Genomic DNA, 13,110 nt, shown 5'->3' on the forward strand with positions numbered 1-13,110 from the left:
GACACAGCTTACCATCATGCATGCTCAGAAGACAGGACAACTCTATTGATACCCAAACCTCGAACAACAAATGAGTCACTTACTCATGTTATGGGGACATATACTTCACCTGGTCCACATGGTCATCATATCTTAAGGCGATATTGCTGTATTTTAAAAGATGATCCTGACATCAGAAACTCTATTTGACATACACCATCAGCTAAATTTAGGAGGGGTAAAGTGCTGAAGGATCCCTGTTCCACAGCCATTTTTCTGCCCCGAAACTGTGGGTACATTGCTTGATCGAGGTTTGAATGGCACTTATAGGAGTGGCTCCTGCAGTTTCTGCCATTACATTGGAGCAGGGCAAACCTTTACAAGTGCTTCAACTGTGAGGACCTAATGAGGCAGTTTACGAATTGTAAAATTGCTGGAGCTGGCTATAAGCATACATGTTCATGCCCCATGAATTATGTAGGGAAAACAAAAAGACAACTTAGGGTCCGTATTAGTGAGCATTTGGGAGACATCATCTCTCATTTGGGAGAGATCATTAAATGATGGCATATCCCAATGAGTATTTGAGCTTCTACATAGTGGTTGTTAAAGGCAAACTCTATGTCTATGTAAAGGGATTCTATGTAAAACAATGGCGCGCCAGTAGATATATAATATATTAGAAGTTATTCAGAAAAGAAACTATTAAGGCTGAAGCATCAGACAATGTTCATGCTTTGGGCAATACAAAAAAACACCTCATTTTGTTAGGTAAGACAGTCAGATCTCATGCATGGTAAAAGTCTAATGTATATGATGAAAAAGATGGTTTTCATATGAAAATAGTTATGCTATATATGACATGTTCTTTAGATTGATGTAATAATAACAAAGAAAGAAACTAACAAAAACAGAAAAAATATTTATTTAAATTAAAATAGAAAAACCATACACATGATGTGCAGTGAACAACGGCTATATGGAAAACACAACACAAATGAAGATGGCCAAAATTCAGAACACTCAAACACAGAATAATACATTCACTTTAATTATGACATGAAAGTAATGTGTGCATGAACATAAACGAATGATATGAAAGATAAACCACTACTAAATACAAGTACTATTATCGACAAATCAAAAAAAATCTAATTGGCTAGAAACAAACTATATGAAAAACCACAGCCAAGATGTGAAAAGTGGTGAAGATAACTCCAAATACCAGCAGGAGTAACTTTCATATCCATCAGTTATAAACCAGCTAGCTATTGTGTATAAAAGTACTAAAAAATTCACTAGATTTAACACATCAACTCTAACATACATTAAAAAAGACACAAACGTCAATGCATTTTAACATTTTTGGTAACAAATGTAAAGTTATTGACTATGCAGGCATGTGCCAGTGTCAGCATAAATGCACATATCCCATTACAAACCTTCATACAGCCAAGTCTTTATGTTTAAATTTAGGTTGTCACTCATTTGACACAACATCGAGTCATAAAGCAATGAGTGCTATGCATGAGAATGCCTTCATCTGATGACCAAAAAGTCAAGCGAGATCATGGTTCAGGTCTCAAATACATTTACAAATAAATAGCATATAATTATGTACACTTTAAATATTATTTTGTCTCATTTGGTCATTGTGTCCTACCACAACACTCTAGACATACTAAATACATTCAAAGGACAACTTGACGGTTGAGGTCCATTGAGAACATGTTAAGGAAGTTGAGGTTCCTCAAGGAGAAGGTAGTCTTGAAAAGTAATGTCTGACTTATATCCTTGCCTTTTATATTAAACACAACAAAATATACTTTGGAAGTTGTTAAGATTCATTTGTTTCAATACTGGCATCTGTATATTAAAGTATTAATTTCTTAAGTTGTGTTTTTTACACATGAGAATCTTAATAGAGCACCATTCTGTTTGGTTCGGCGTAGAAAGTGGGTTTTTAACATTTCCCTTAAATCCTAAAATCCTTAGATTATATTTGAGGAATGCTACTCTTTGTTATTACGTTAACTAGTCCAGGCCGTGCATTTCTGTGATACGATCTACAAATAAGATCTTTTAATTGTTAACTTTTCCGTATGTCCCCTCTGGAGGTCTGTAGTACTTTGGGAATGTCAGGAGCTGTATCATGTTGAAAGCATACTTTCTGCATTTGATATTCTTCATCACATTCTCTATGCGGCATCCTTCTCTGGGAAGAGGAAAAGAAAGCACAACTTCATGAGACAGGATGTACAGAAATAGGTTTTATTTATTCATTGCAGTGTCGCACTCTTTGAATAAAAATAACAAGGTTTCAACTATACATTTTTTCACAAGTGATGATGCATCTTACATATTTAAATCCAAAGGCCAGATACATGTAAAAAATGCCCTCAGAAATACTCATACTTGCACTTAATCAATTGAACCACTTTTGGACTCAATGTCTAGTAATCTACAGAAAACCAAGCAACCCCATACTCTTGATATTCATGTCAAACTTTGCTTAAATGAGTTTTCTAGGACTTTAATATTTATATCCTCTCAAGATAGTTCATCAATGTCTAAATGGTGGGGGTCCAACTCCTGGCACCTTCACTGATCAGCTGACTGAAGGTCCTGCAGCGTATCAGAAGTGGCACAGTGCCAGACATTGTGTAGTGGTCGTAAGTGGTACCGCAAATTATTCATCATTAATTTGGTGACAGATTCTTTTAGGCATGCTAACAACATGTAGGAGAAAGCTGTTCATTTTGATGATACAAGTGAAGAATGTAGAAAGATGAACAATATTATTTTTCTACATGTACTTCATTCCCTAGTCTGTCTAAGCTACCAAATAATTGCCTGTCTAAGGCCTGTTTCACACTTCAGTTGTTTGATGTCAGTTGCAAACCGTCAAGCTGTGAAAAAACGGATCCGTTTCTGCTGTGCACAAAACGGATGCACAGGATTCGTTTTTTTTGGATGGATCCGCTGCAGCCGCTAAGTGCATGAAATTTAAAGGAACAGAGGTCTGGAGAGAGAGAGAGAGATTTTTTCTTGCCGCTGCCAGAACGGCGTTTAGGGTTAAAATGCATGAAAAGAAAATCTTCCGGGCACGCGATGTTTAAAATAGCGGGTTCGCCGCTGGAAAAAACATTTTGTCCGTCTACTCCAGACGGCGGACGCTAAAATTCAAACGGATCCGTCAAAAAACAGATGCAATGGATGACCATCCGTCATAATCCGCCGCTAATGCAAGTCTATGGGAAAAATGGCGGATTTTGACTGACGTCAAACAACTGAAGTGCGAAAGAGGCCTAAGCTGTGATATTTTTGTGGTGCTGGTCAAGTCCATTATAATTAATTTATGACAAGTAGTTTTTCTTATCATTTGTAGTAATTCTGATAAAATTATGACTTTAATCTTTTTAGTGGTTTGGGTATTGCACCTTGTCATCAAGCACGCTCAGCTATATCTTTGTCACCAATCTTTATACAGTATCAAAAAATATTGAGAATCAAAACTATCTAGCCTTAAGTGTCTAAATCTTTACTTCTCACATAAAAGAATAAGGCATTTATTGAATCTGGCCATATAGATTTGCAGATAAAATTTCAACCATTATTGGATATAATTCGGTTTGTTATTTCTATTATTTATAATACATTTTTAAGTTTATCTAGTTCATTTTGTTCTTTTTTCTTAAAAAAAATATTTTACAAAGAAATAGTGCATATTAACAAAGTAGAAAAATTGTTTGCACTTTCCTACACAGATGCCTTGAAAGGAGAAAGGCAAGTAAAAGCAAACAAAACATACAAAAGTGAAACACAGTAGACATTATGGCAACAAGGCAGAATTACGGTAAGCTTGATGAGCAGAAACCATAAGAAAAGAAATGTCTCAGGCAGACACTTGAAATTATAGTGATAAGGACAAGAAAAATGCTTAGCCCTTTATGACTTTCTTAAGGTGCATTGTTCTTTACTCTGTGGTGGCAGATACTTTTTTTGTGCTGTAAGAGAAATCAGTTCTATAGAAATATATATTTTCATGTGGGCTCCAATTTCTGTAGAGATGAACAATTGCTTTCTTGGTGTACCCTTCGAAAGTTTTAATACTTGATAGATTCTATAAAGACAATATTTTTATCTAACTCTCGGAGAATTGATATGACTCAGTAGGTGACATAATTGATAAATTGGGAACACCTAGATGTTTGCAACCTGGCATCAATTAGACGGTCTGGAACTACAGTTCTCTATACATAATTGGAACAACACATGGAAAATTTATTTTAGCTTTTATTCTTCTATAAAAGATAACATATCAAGAAGGTTTTGTATTTACTTTACTACATTAAGGCTCAAACTGTTCAAAGAGTACGACCGATGGCTTTAAAATTTTTTTGGCATCTCATTGAGACATATGAATTGTTTGCATCTGTGAGCCTTCATAACAATAACCCTATACACATTAGACCCTATAACACATTAGGCTATGGTTGGCCAAACCTGCTGATATCTTGCTGATATCTTCATGCTCAGCTGACAGTCTAATGTGTATGGTGGCCTCCCAGTTGTCCCTCAACAGTTCATATTGGAAAAGATAAGGATCTGGCATGCCCAATTTCAGACTGCAGATGGTTTTGTTCTTGGCAAGATAAAATGCCACCAAAAGGAGTCTGGCAGAGTGAACTCAAGAGAGATATCAGCCAGCAGAACGACCAGTCGAACCATAGCTCGGCAGACTGTTAGCTATTCTATATGGCACTCTTTTCTTATGCACAGGAGGCTCAACTCGGTTGGTCATAGGAACAGTATTGTATGCAATATATCTTTCCAGTCAAAACAAAGGACACCACAACATCACCCTGAGGAACCCTATTGTAAGTTATTGATGTTCATCAGGTGTGTAATGCAGGTCTGAACACAACCTTAGCTTTTGTAATGCTGACAGTCTCAAGAAAGTGAAATAGGACTATAAAGTGAAATCTTCACGCCCCCCCTACACTTTGTCAGAAAATTTCTTAAGTTCATGTTACATTACACATTATATTAAGAAATAGTTTTATAATGCAACAATAGTTTTCATGGTTTTCTTTATATTAATAGTAAGACAATGTTGAAAAGATTTATGGATCTTAAGTGTGAGCTGCAGTACAAGGTCGATCACAAAATAATAGTTAATATTTCATGCTGTCTAAAATAGCTATTAAAAGTAGTGATATTATAGAATCACATAAAAATATAGGGATATAGGGTATTATATGGTTTTAGTCTGTTTTCTTTCTATAGTGTAGTTCATACTTCCTTGGTTTCCCATAGCAATAACTGATAAATTTCCATAAACTTACTTTCTTTGCAAATTTGAAGAAATTCTAAGTTTATACATGACTATCTATGTACAATAATCATATTCATGAATTTTACTGCACAACAAATCACTAGTCAGTGAGTTAGTTGGCAATGTATGTATTCTATACTTTGTAACCTGTATTTTAACAGGAATCTGTCAGTGGGATCATCTCTCATAAGCCATCTATATGGCCATGTAGATCATAGGAAGCGGAATAAAATGGCACCTTGGAATCTGCGATCTGATGTCTCATTCCAGAGAAATCCACATTTTTCCTATGTAAGTGAACTGTTAAGATTTATGGGTCGGACACTGATCTGCATGAGTTATATCAAGGTATAATTTTATTCAGCTTGCCCATATGGATGGCTTAGGAAAGACGACTCTACTGACAGATTCCCTTTAAACAAAAAATTATATGAGCCATACGTGTATTTATGATCTGTATTATATAAATTCCTAACACAGCACCCAAACAAGTCTAGGAGCCCATATTCTTTGTGTAATTGATTTCATTGAGAAAAATACCATTTTTATGCCTCCAGGAAGAGTAGAGTGCCATGCGCAGGCACCACACCATCACACTTTGCCCTGTGTATGAGACATTAGGGTAACATATTCTGATACAATGAATAAAAGGTTAGACGTGGCCATTATTTGATAGCATTCTAGTAAAATTCTCTAAATAAACAGGCTGATATATCACCTCTGGCCTCGTTGTGAATAAACATGGGACATATTACTGAAGCCGTATTGTATTTTGCATATTCTCAAAATTAAGCACCTGGTGACTTTAGATTCCTTGGGTTTTATTTGCATACATATGAAATTCTTGTTGTGAAATGAAATGTACTATAATAAAACATGCAAGGCTTTAATGAAATTAATTATAAAGGGCAAGCTACTATGATGAAGAACACAGGGTGGATGTCCCACGATGAAATGAGAACGTGGAATACTGCCTTGTCGCCACACAGGTTAGCATAAACTGAAGCAGGTAATGTGGACCACTATAGAATTATGTGTACAGGTAACTGTAAAAATGCTACAATATAGCTAGGAACAGCTATGAATTGATGCTAAATTTGTTAGAAGAAAGCAAATGCCCCATTAAATCCTTGAGTTTCCAAAGTAAAGAAACAGTTAATATCTTATGCGTTTCAATTTTACTGCCACAATGATTTCAAGTGTATTTTATATAGGTGACCTTAGACTATTGCTAGCTAGTGGACAAAGGGTTAATCAGTTAATAACCATTCCTTCTAATTCTTCCCATCCACAAATGCAACTTATCTCCTTTGGCAACAAAAAGATCGGCCATAGTAGTATCCAGTTGATCGATTCTTCCCTCCCTTGTCATGTGCATCGGGATTGGGGTGGAGTTATATAAGTACATTAGATAGTTGGCGAGTTCTGTTTAATATGTATAGGCCGCCTCGGGAAATTACCACCAATGCACTCAAAGAACAGCAAGGACAATTTATTACAAACTAGAGAAGCAGAATAAATTGTGGTCCCTGTGAAGAAGCTGAAAGGGAGTTTATGATATTTTTATTGTTTCTTTAGTAAGTATTATAAATGGGCCTATAATTTCTTCCTTTGATCTGCATTCCTTTAGGATCCAGGTACTTTTGTTTTAATACTCCCGTCATAATTGCTTTCTATAGGAAATTCCATCTTTAGATCCAAGTGCATGTTTCTTAAATCTAAAGCTTAGAATCAGTTGTTCACCAATGAAAAGGTTGACTGTTTTTTTCCTTACTTTTTGAGTGTATGGATGGTGAGTTCCTCGATTGATAGCCTCATACCATTTTGTTGGGATAATGGCCCATTTCACATATAAAAGTCGATCGGCTCGCATTTATTGCCTTGTCCACATGATCTTCAAAACGGTATAAGGACAGAACAATGGTTAATACATTTCTTCTGTCCCCATACAACACATCTAATGTTAGCAGCACATCTGTTCATCTGGGGCAATGTACTGACAACTACAATGATTTAATGGCCGCCATGAATGATCCAATCAGCGACCAAGTGTTTTTCCCATTATTTAACTGTTTGCCTGTCTTTTTACAAAATGATCAAGAACAAGTGGTCTTATGAAGGATTGCTTGACAATTATTGGCCCATGTAAAGGGGCATTTAGGAATCATGCGAGTGATTTGTAACAGTTCCGTGTAAAATTTGATTAGCATGGAGATGTAATAGTGCACCCATATACATTTATATGGCCCTACAAAACCCCTATGCCCTTAAATTGATATTGAGGTAAAATGAAAAATATTTTTGTACAAACACTAATAAAAATTGAGTCTTTCTGTGTTGGATGCCATAGTATGAAGCTTTTGTTTCCCTAGAGACATTGCTTCGGGAATTAATATCTCCAACATACAGCTCTGTAGAATGAAGCCACTGGGATTCTCTCTTCGACCATATAGTCAGCCTAAAATTACATGAATTTGGAAAAGTCCCACATGGCTTACTGTGTATCATATTTCTTTTTCCTGTACACACATTTTCATAAGTGTCCGTTAAACAATAAACCAAATTGCATGAGTACAAAATACTATTATGATATAATAAAAAGTGAGATACAAAGATATATACTAAGTAGCTATGTTGAGAAAACATACTACTTTGATCAACCTTGTATACAAGCTAATTCCCAGTATATTGATCTTTGCCAGAAAAATAAAAACTTGTGGCAAAAATTGTACAAGATTTGTTATAAGAATGAGACTTTGAAGTGAAACAAAATAGAACAAACCAATAATCATAAAAATAATAAGCCCTATGATCTAAATGAGACAGTTGAACATAAATTATACTTTCTTCCTCCAGTCGGTCAACAAATGTCACAAAGTATTCTGAATACAATACTAAATGTAACATGGACAAATTAATGGAAAAATACACATGGCCAAGGCTACAAAGGACACACTTTGAGATACAAAAACTGCAGATATAATTTACAAACTGAGGACATTGTGATTGGTAAATGAAACAGAAGAAGAAGAAGAAGAAGTGCATATTATTGATATTTGGCTAATAGCAACGCAAGACTCAGGATTAGCCACACAACCAACAAGTGTGAGCTGACAAGAAGCAGAGCAACAGGGTAGAAGTGGCGAGAGGTTGGCTTGTTATCTGCTACACAGCCTTTCTCTGGATCATCCGACTCATTCAGAATTCCCTGGGCTTGACTGCTGTTAGACAGGAAAAGTTAGGAACAAACAGAACAGCATTACAGGAAAGTTAGTACATACATATTCTAGTAGAAAAAGAACAAAAAACATGCAAAGGGCTAAAATAATTTGGTTTATCATAGACGTATGTTATAATTAGGGTTATATTACAAAGTAAAAGCTAATAACCCAGGAATAAGTGACAGAGGGACATTTAAAGAGGGATGCTACTGATAGAAGAGATGGCGATACAAAATGAAGGGAAAAAGAAGTTACAAAAAGAATAAAGGAAAGACTTAAGATACAGATTTCTCTTGATGATTTCAACAAGAAATAACACCCCAAGTGGTTACTTAGTTAGCAAATAGAGGTAGTTTCAGGGCCTAGACCTAACCAGTGAGAACTTTTTAGGCATATACAGTGGGGCAAAAAAGTATTTAGTCAGTCAGCAATAGTGCAAGTTCCACCACTTAAAAAGATGAGAGGCGTCTGTAATTTACATCATAGGTAGACCTCAACTATGGGAGACAAACTGAGAAAAAAAAATCCAGAAAATCACATTGTCTGTTTTTTTTTCCTTTTATTTGCATATTATGGTGGAAAATAAGTATTTGGTCAGAAACAAGCAATCAAGATTTCTGGCTCTCACAGACCTGTAACTTCTTCTTTAAGAGTCTCCTCTTTCCTCCACTCATTACCTGTAGTAATGGCACCTGTTTAAACTTGTTATCAGTATAAAAAGACACCTGTGCACACCCTCAAACAGTCTGACTCCAAACTCCACTATGGTGAAGACCAAAGAGCTGTCAAAGGACACCAGAAACAAAATTGTAGCCCTGCACCAGGCTGGGAAGACTAAATTTGCAATAGCCAACCAGCTTGGAGTGAAGAAATCAACTGTGGGAGCAATAATTAGAAAATGGAAGACATACAAGACCACTGATAATCTCCCTCGATCTGGTGCTCCACGCAAAATCCCACCCCGTGGGGTCAGAATGATCACAAGAACGGTGAGCAAAAATCCCAGAACCATGCGGGGGGACCTAGTGAATGAACTGCAGAGAGCTGGGACCAATGTAACAAGGCCTACCATAAGTAACACACTACGCCACCATGGACTCAGATCCTGCAGTGCCAGACGTGTCCCACTGCTTAAGCCTGTACATGTCCGGGCCCGTCTGAAGTTTGCTAGAGAGCATTTGGATGATCCAGAGGAGTTTTGGGAGAATGTCCTATGGTCTGATGAAACCAAACTGGAACTGTTTGGTAGAAACACAACTTGTCGTGTTTGGAGGAAAAAGAATACTGAGTTGCATCCATCAAACACCATACCTACTGTAAAGCATGGTGGTGGAAACATCATGCTTTGGGGCTGTTTCTCTGCAAAGGGGCCAGGACGACTGATCCGGGTACATGAAAGAATGAATGGGGCCATGTATCGTGAGATTTTGAGTGCAAACCTCCTTCCATCAGCAAGGGCATTGATGATGAAACGTGGCTGGGTCTTTCAACATGACAATGATCCAAAGCACACCGCCAGGGCAACGAAGGAGTGGCTTCGTAAGAAGCATTTCAAGGTCCTGGAGTGGCCTAGCCAGTCTCCAGATCTCAACCCTATAGAAAACCTTTGGAGGGAGTTGAAAGTCCGTGTTGCCAAGCGAAAAGCCAAAAACATCACTGCTCTAGAGGAGATCTGCATGGAGGAATGGGCCAACATACCAACAACAGTGTGTGGCAACCTTGTGAAGACTTACAGAAAACGTTTGACCTCTGTCATTGCCAACAAAGGATATATCACAAAGTATTGAGATGAAATTTTGTTTCTGACCAAATACTTATTTTCCACCATAATATGCAAATAAAAGGAAAAAAAAACAGACAATGTGATTTTCTGGATTTTTTTTTCTCAGTTTGTCTCCCATAGTTGAGGTCTACCTATGATGTAAATTACAGACGCCTCTCATCTTTTTAAGTGGTGGAACTTACACTATTGCTGACTGACTAAATACTTTTTTGCCCCACTGTATTTTTATCTCCAGTCAAAAGGCTAGTGAATGAACTGAATATTCTAATCCCGTTAGGGTCAAGGCATTTCTTATTTATTTTTCCATTTCAAAATACAAAACAAAATGTACTTTCTGCATATATTATTAGAGAGAATGTGTACATTAACATTTAATCTGTATGACACTTATTATTTGGGAATATGTATATATTAGCATTCAATCTTTAATAGATACCATATAGAATAATCCCCAAATATTAGATTATTTATTTCCTTTGTTCATACAATCTCTTAAATAAACTTTCTTCTAATGCATTGCCATTGTTTATAGCTTGATTTTTCATAGTACTTTATTACTTGATCTTATTTTTTGTATTGTAATGTTCCTGTAATACTGATCTGTCACTAGATTTTTCATTACGAGTTGCATACATTATTGGATAGATCTCAATGACCTGATCAAGCTGGTATAGTTACTGTGAAAATCTATATCAGAATGACTATATAATCCTTTTTGAAAATGTATGCTCAATCTCAGCCTAGCTGGCTTGATTAACAGCTGCTCACTGTCCCTCCTTCCCTGCTGAAATCTCACACTGCTCAGTACAAGCTGCTCTTGTCAGTCAGGCTGTTTGGGTAGAGCATGAAAATACTTGGACTCATAAGCTCCATTCCTCTTTTGAGGAACTCATAAAATATAAATTCAAATAATGCAACTACACAACTATCCAGACCTGGATTTTTGAAGTAGGTTTTTCAGGTCTAAGAAATTTATTAATGAATGTAGTCTGCATTGTGAAATCGGATGACAGATCCTCTTTAAAGAACCACTCCAGTGTTTTTTTATTGCAGCACTGCAGTGCTACTACTATTCTAAGTTCCCTGCCCCTAGTCTTATACTTACCAGCTGCTGCCTTCATCTTTTATTTGCGCCGCTCTGGTCGGTCACCAGCAATATGTGACTTGCCACATCACTCCAGTGTTTGCTTGAGCAATCCGGAAGTTACAATTCAATACATGTCTATGAGTGCCTCGTTCTGGCTCTCCTAAACTTACTTTAAGAGCTTAGTTATGACTATTACGACTGACATTCGGTCAAACGAATGTTGTAGTAATAACAAGAGGTCTTGAGACCAAAACAGCGCCGGGAAGAGCTGAAGACGGCAGCTGATAAGCATAAGATTAGAGTCAAGGAACATGGATCAGTAGTACAATTACAGCTCTAAAATAAAAAAATGCTGGACTGGTGCTTTAATGAGAAGTTAAATTTTTAATCCCTAAAAGCCTCATGTCAGAATCATTGATCGATGAAGGTCTGGGTCACAGCACTTTTACTGATCACTGAAATGAAGGAACAAAAGCACTCAGCTGACCATCAGAGCACATGTGAAGTAGTATGGAAAATCTGTTGCTGTATGCATTGTGGTAAGACAACAACTCTGCAATCTGGGATTGTCCATATTAGGACAGGTATGATGTATTGGCGACTTTTGTGATCTAAGAACTGGAATTTATCATCTTAGAAATATGTTCTATACAACTGCATAGGATTTATAACATCAATATCTACTTCATGTGAACAGAAAAGTTCTGTATTTTTTCTCTTTGCTCTAGGGTGGGGAGTAAGGGACAACTACCAGTAACAAAAATGGGGGCACTGGACCACTGTACACCTCAGAAAGCAGAAGAGCTAGTTGTAGGTTTACTTAGAGATAAACATATTCTTATTATAAGTGTATGATTGCCAAATTACAATGTAAACTTTTATATGCAATACTAAAAATATGGCTTACAGTCAGTCATGCAGAAACGTGTGTATAGAAGTAAACACAAACTGAATAGTCATACAAAATAAACCGGGAACTTTGTTTTTTTGATAGACTGGATACAATGCTGATTACATTCATTAATAACAAATGGAGTCGTGGTTATACCACTTCTGTCAGTTGAATAATATACTATCCTTGACTTCTTAACACACACTTCTACTGAGAAATTTAGTACCAGGTAATGGTTGGTTAGATATTACATTTAATTTCTTATGGCGGCTACACATGAAGCTGGCACACATTTTGCATGGTTTACTTGGGAGGAAATAGCCTGTCAAGGGATCTATGAAATGTTAAGATGGAAGATTTAGAGCCTATTTAAAAAGATAATCAATTCAGCTTGTCATTCCCCTTCTAACACAAGTTGGATACAAAAGTAAAAGTTTTGGATACACTGGAGATCTAGCGTGAACTTCATCAGCATAGCGGCATTGCCTTTGTGTTTAAAAAAAAAAGGGAAAGAAAATTCGATATGGTACTTTCCAGACAAAGACATGAATATAGGTGATTTTGCTAGAATGTATTTAATAACATTCAATGACTTGATTAAAAATTAGCAATTTGAAAAAATGAGCTTATGGCCATCTACATAATATTCATGAGCCTTGATCTGTTTCTTTCCAACTTCAAGTTATCTATAATATGATGTTTATTGGGCAATATAGCTCTCAAATATGATTATTTTGGACATTTTCTTTATTATTTTGCTCTGGACTATGAAATGCAAGGTTTGAGACCACTCTGTACGCCATAGTTTCT

At 36.4% G+C, this 13,110-nt stretch overlaps 1 protein-coding gene across 4 annotated transcripts in view; it reads right to left on the reverse strand.

Moving 5' to 3' along the window:
• Positions 1 to 888: 888 nt before the first annotated feature.
• INPP4B (inositol polyphosphate-4-phosphatase type II B) overlaps positions 889 to 13,110 on the reverse strand; it is a 1,297,521-nt gene continuing 1,285,299 nt past the window's right edge. For 3 of the 4 annotated variants that reach the window (XM_073549777.1, XM_073549779.1, XM_073549780.1), the window contains one exon: positions 2,235 to 8,538. In XM_073549777.1, coding sequence (XP_073405878.1) covers positions 8,364 to 8,538 — 175 coding nt within the window. In that variant the 3' untranslated portion in view covers positions 2,235 to 8,363. Of the gene's footprint in view, positions 2,195 to 2,234; positions 8,539 to 13,110 lie in introns of those variants that run through there. The other variant, XM_073549778.1, reaches the window with a different exon arrangement.

This window comes from Dendrobates tinctorius, unplaced genomic scaffold, assembly GCF_039654945.1.
Source record: "Dendrobates tinctorius isolate UK_male_01 unplaced genomic scaffold, ASM3965494v1 ptg000161l, whole genome shotgun sequence".
Classification (NCBI taxonomy): Eukaryota; Metazoa; Chordata; class Amphibia; order Anura; family Dendrobatidae; genus Dendrobates; species Dendrobates tinctorius.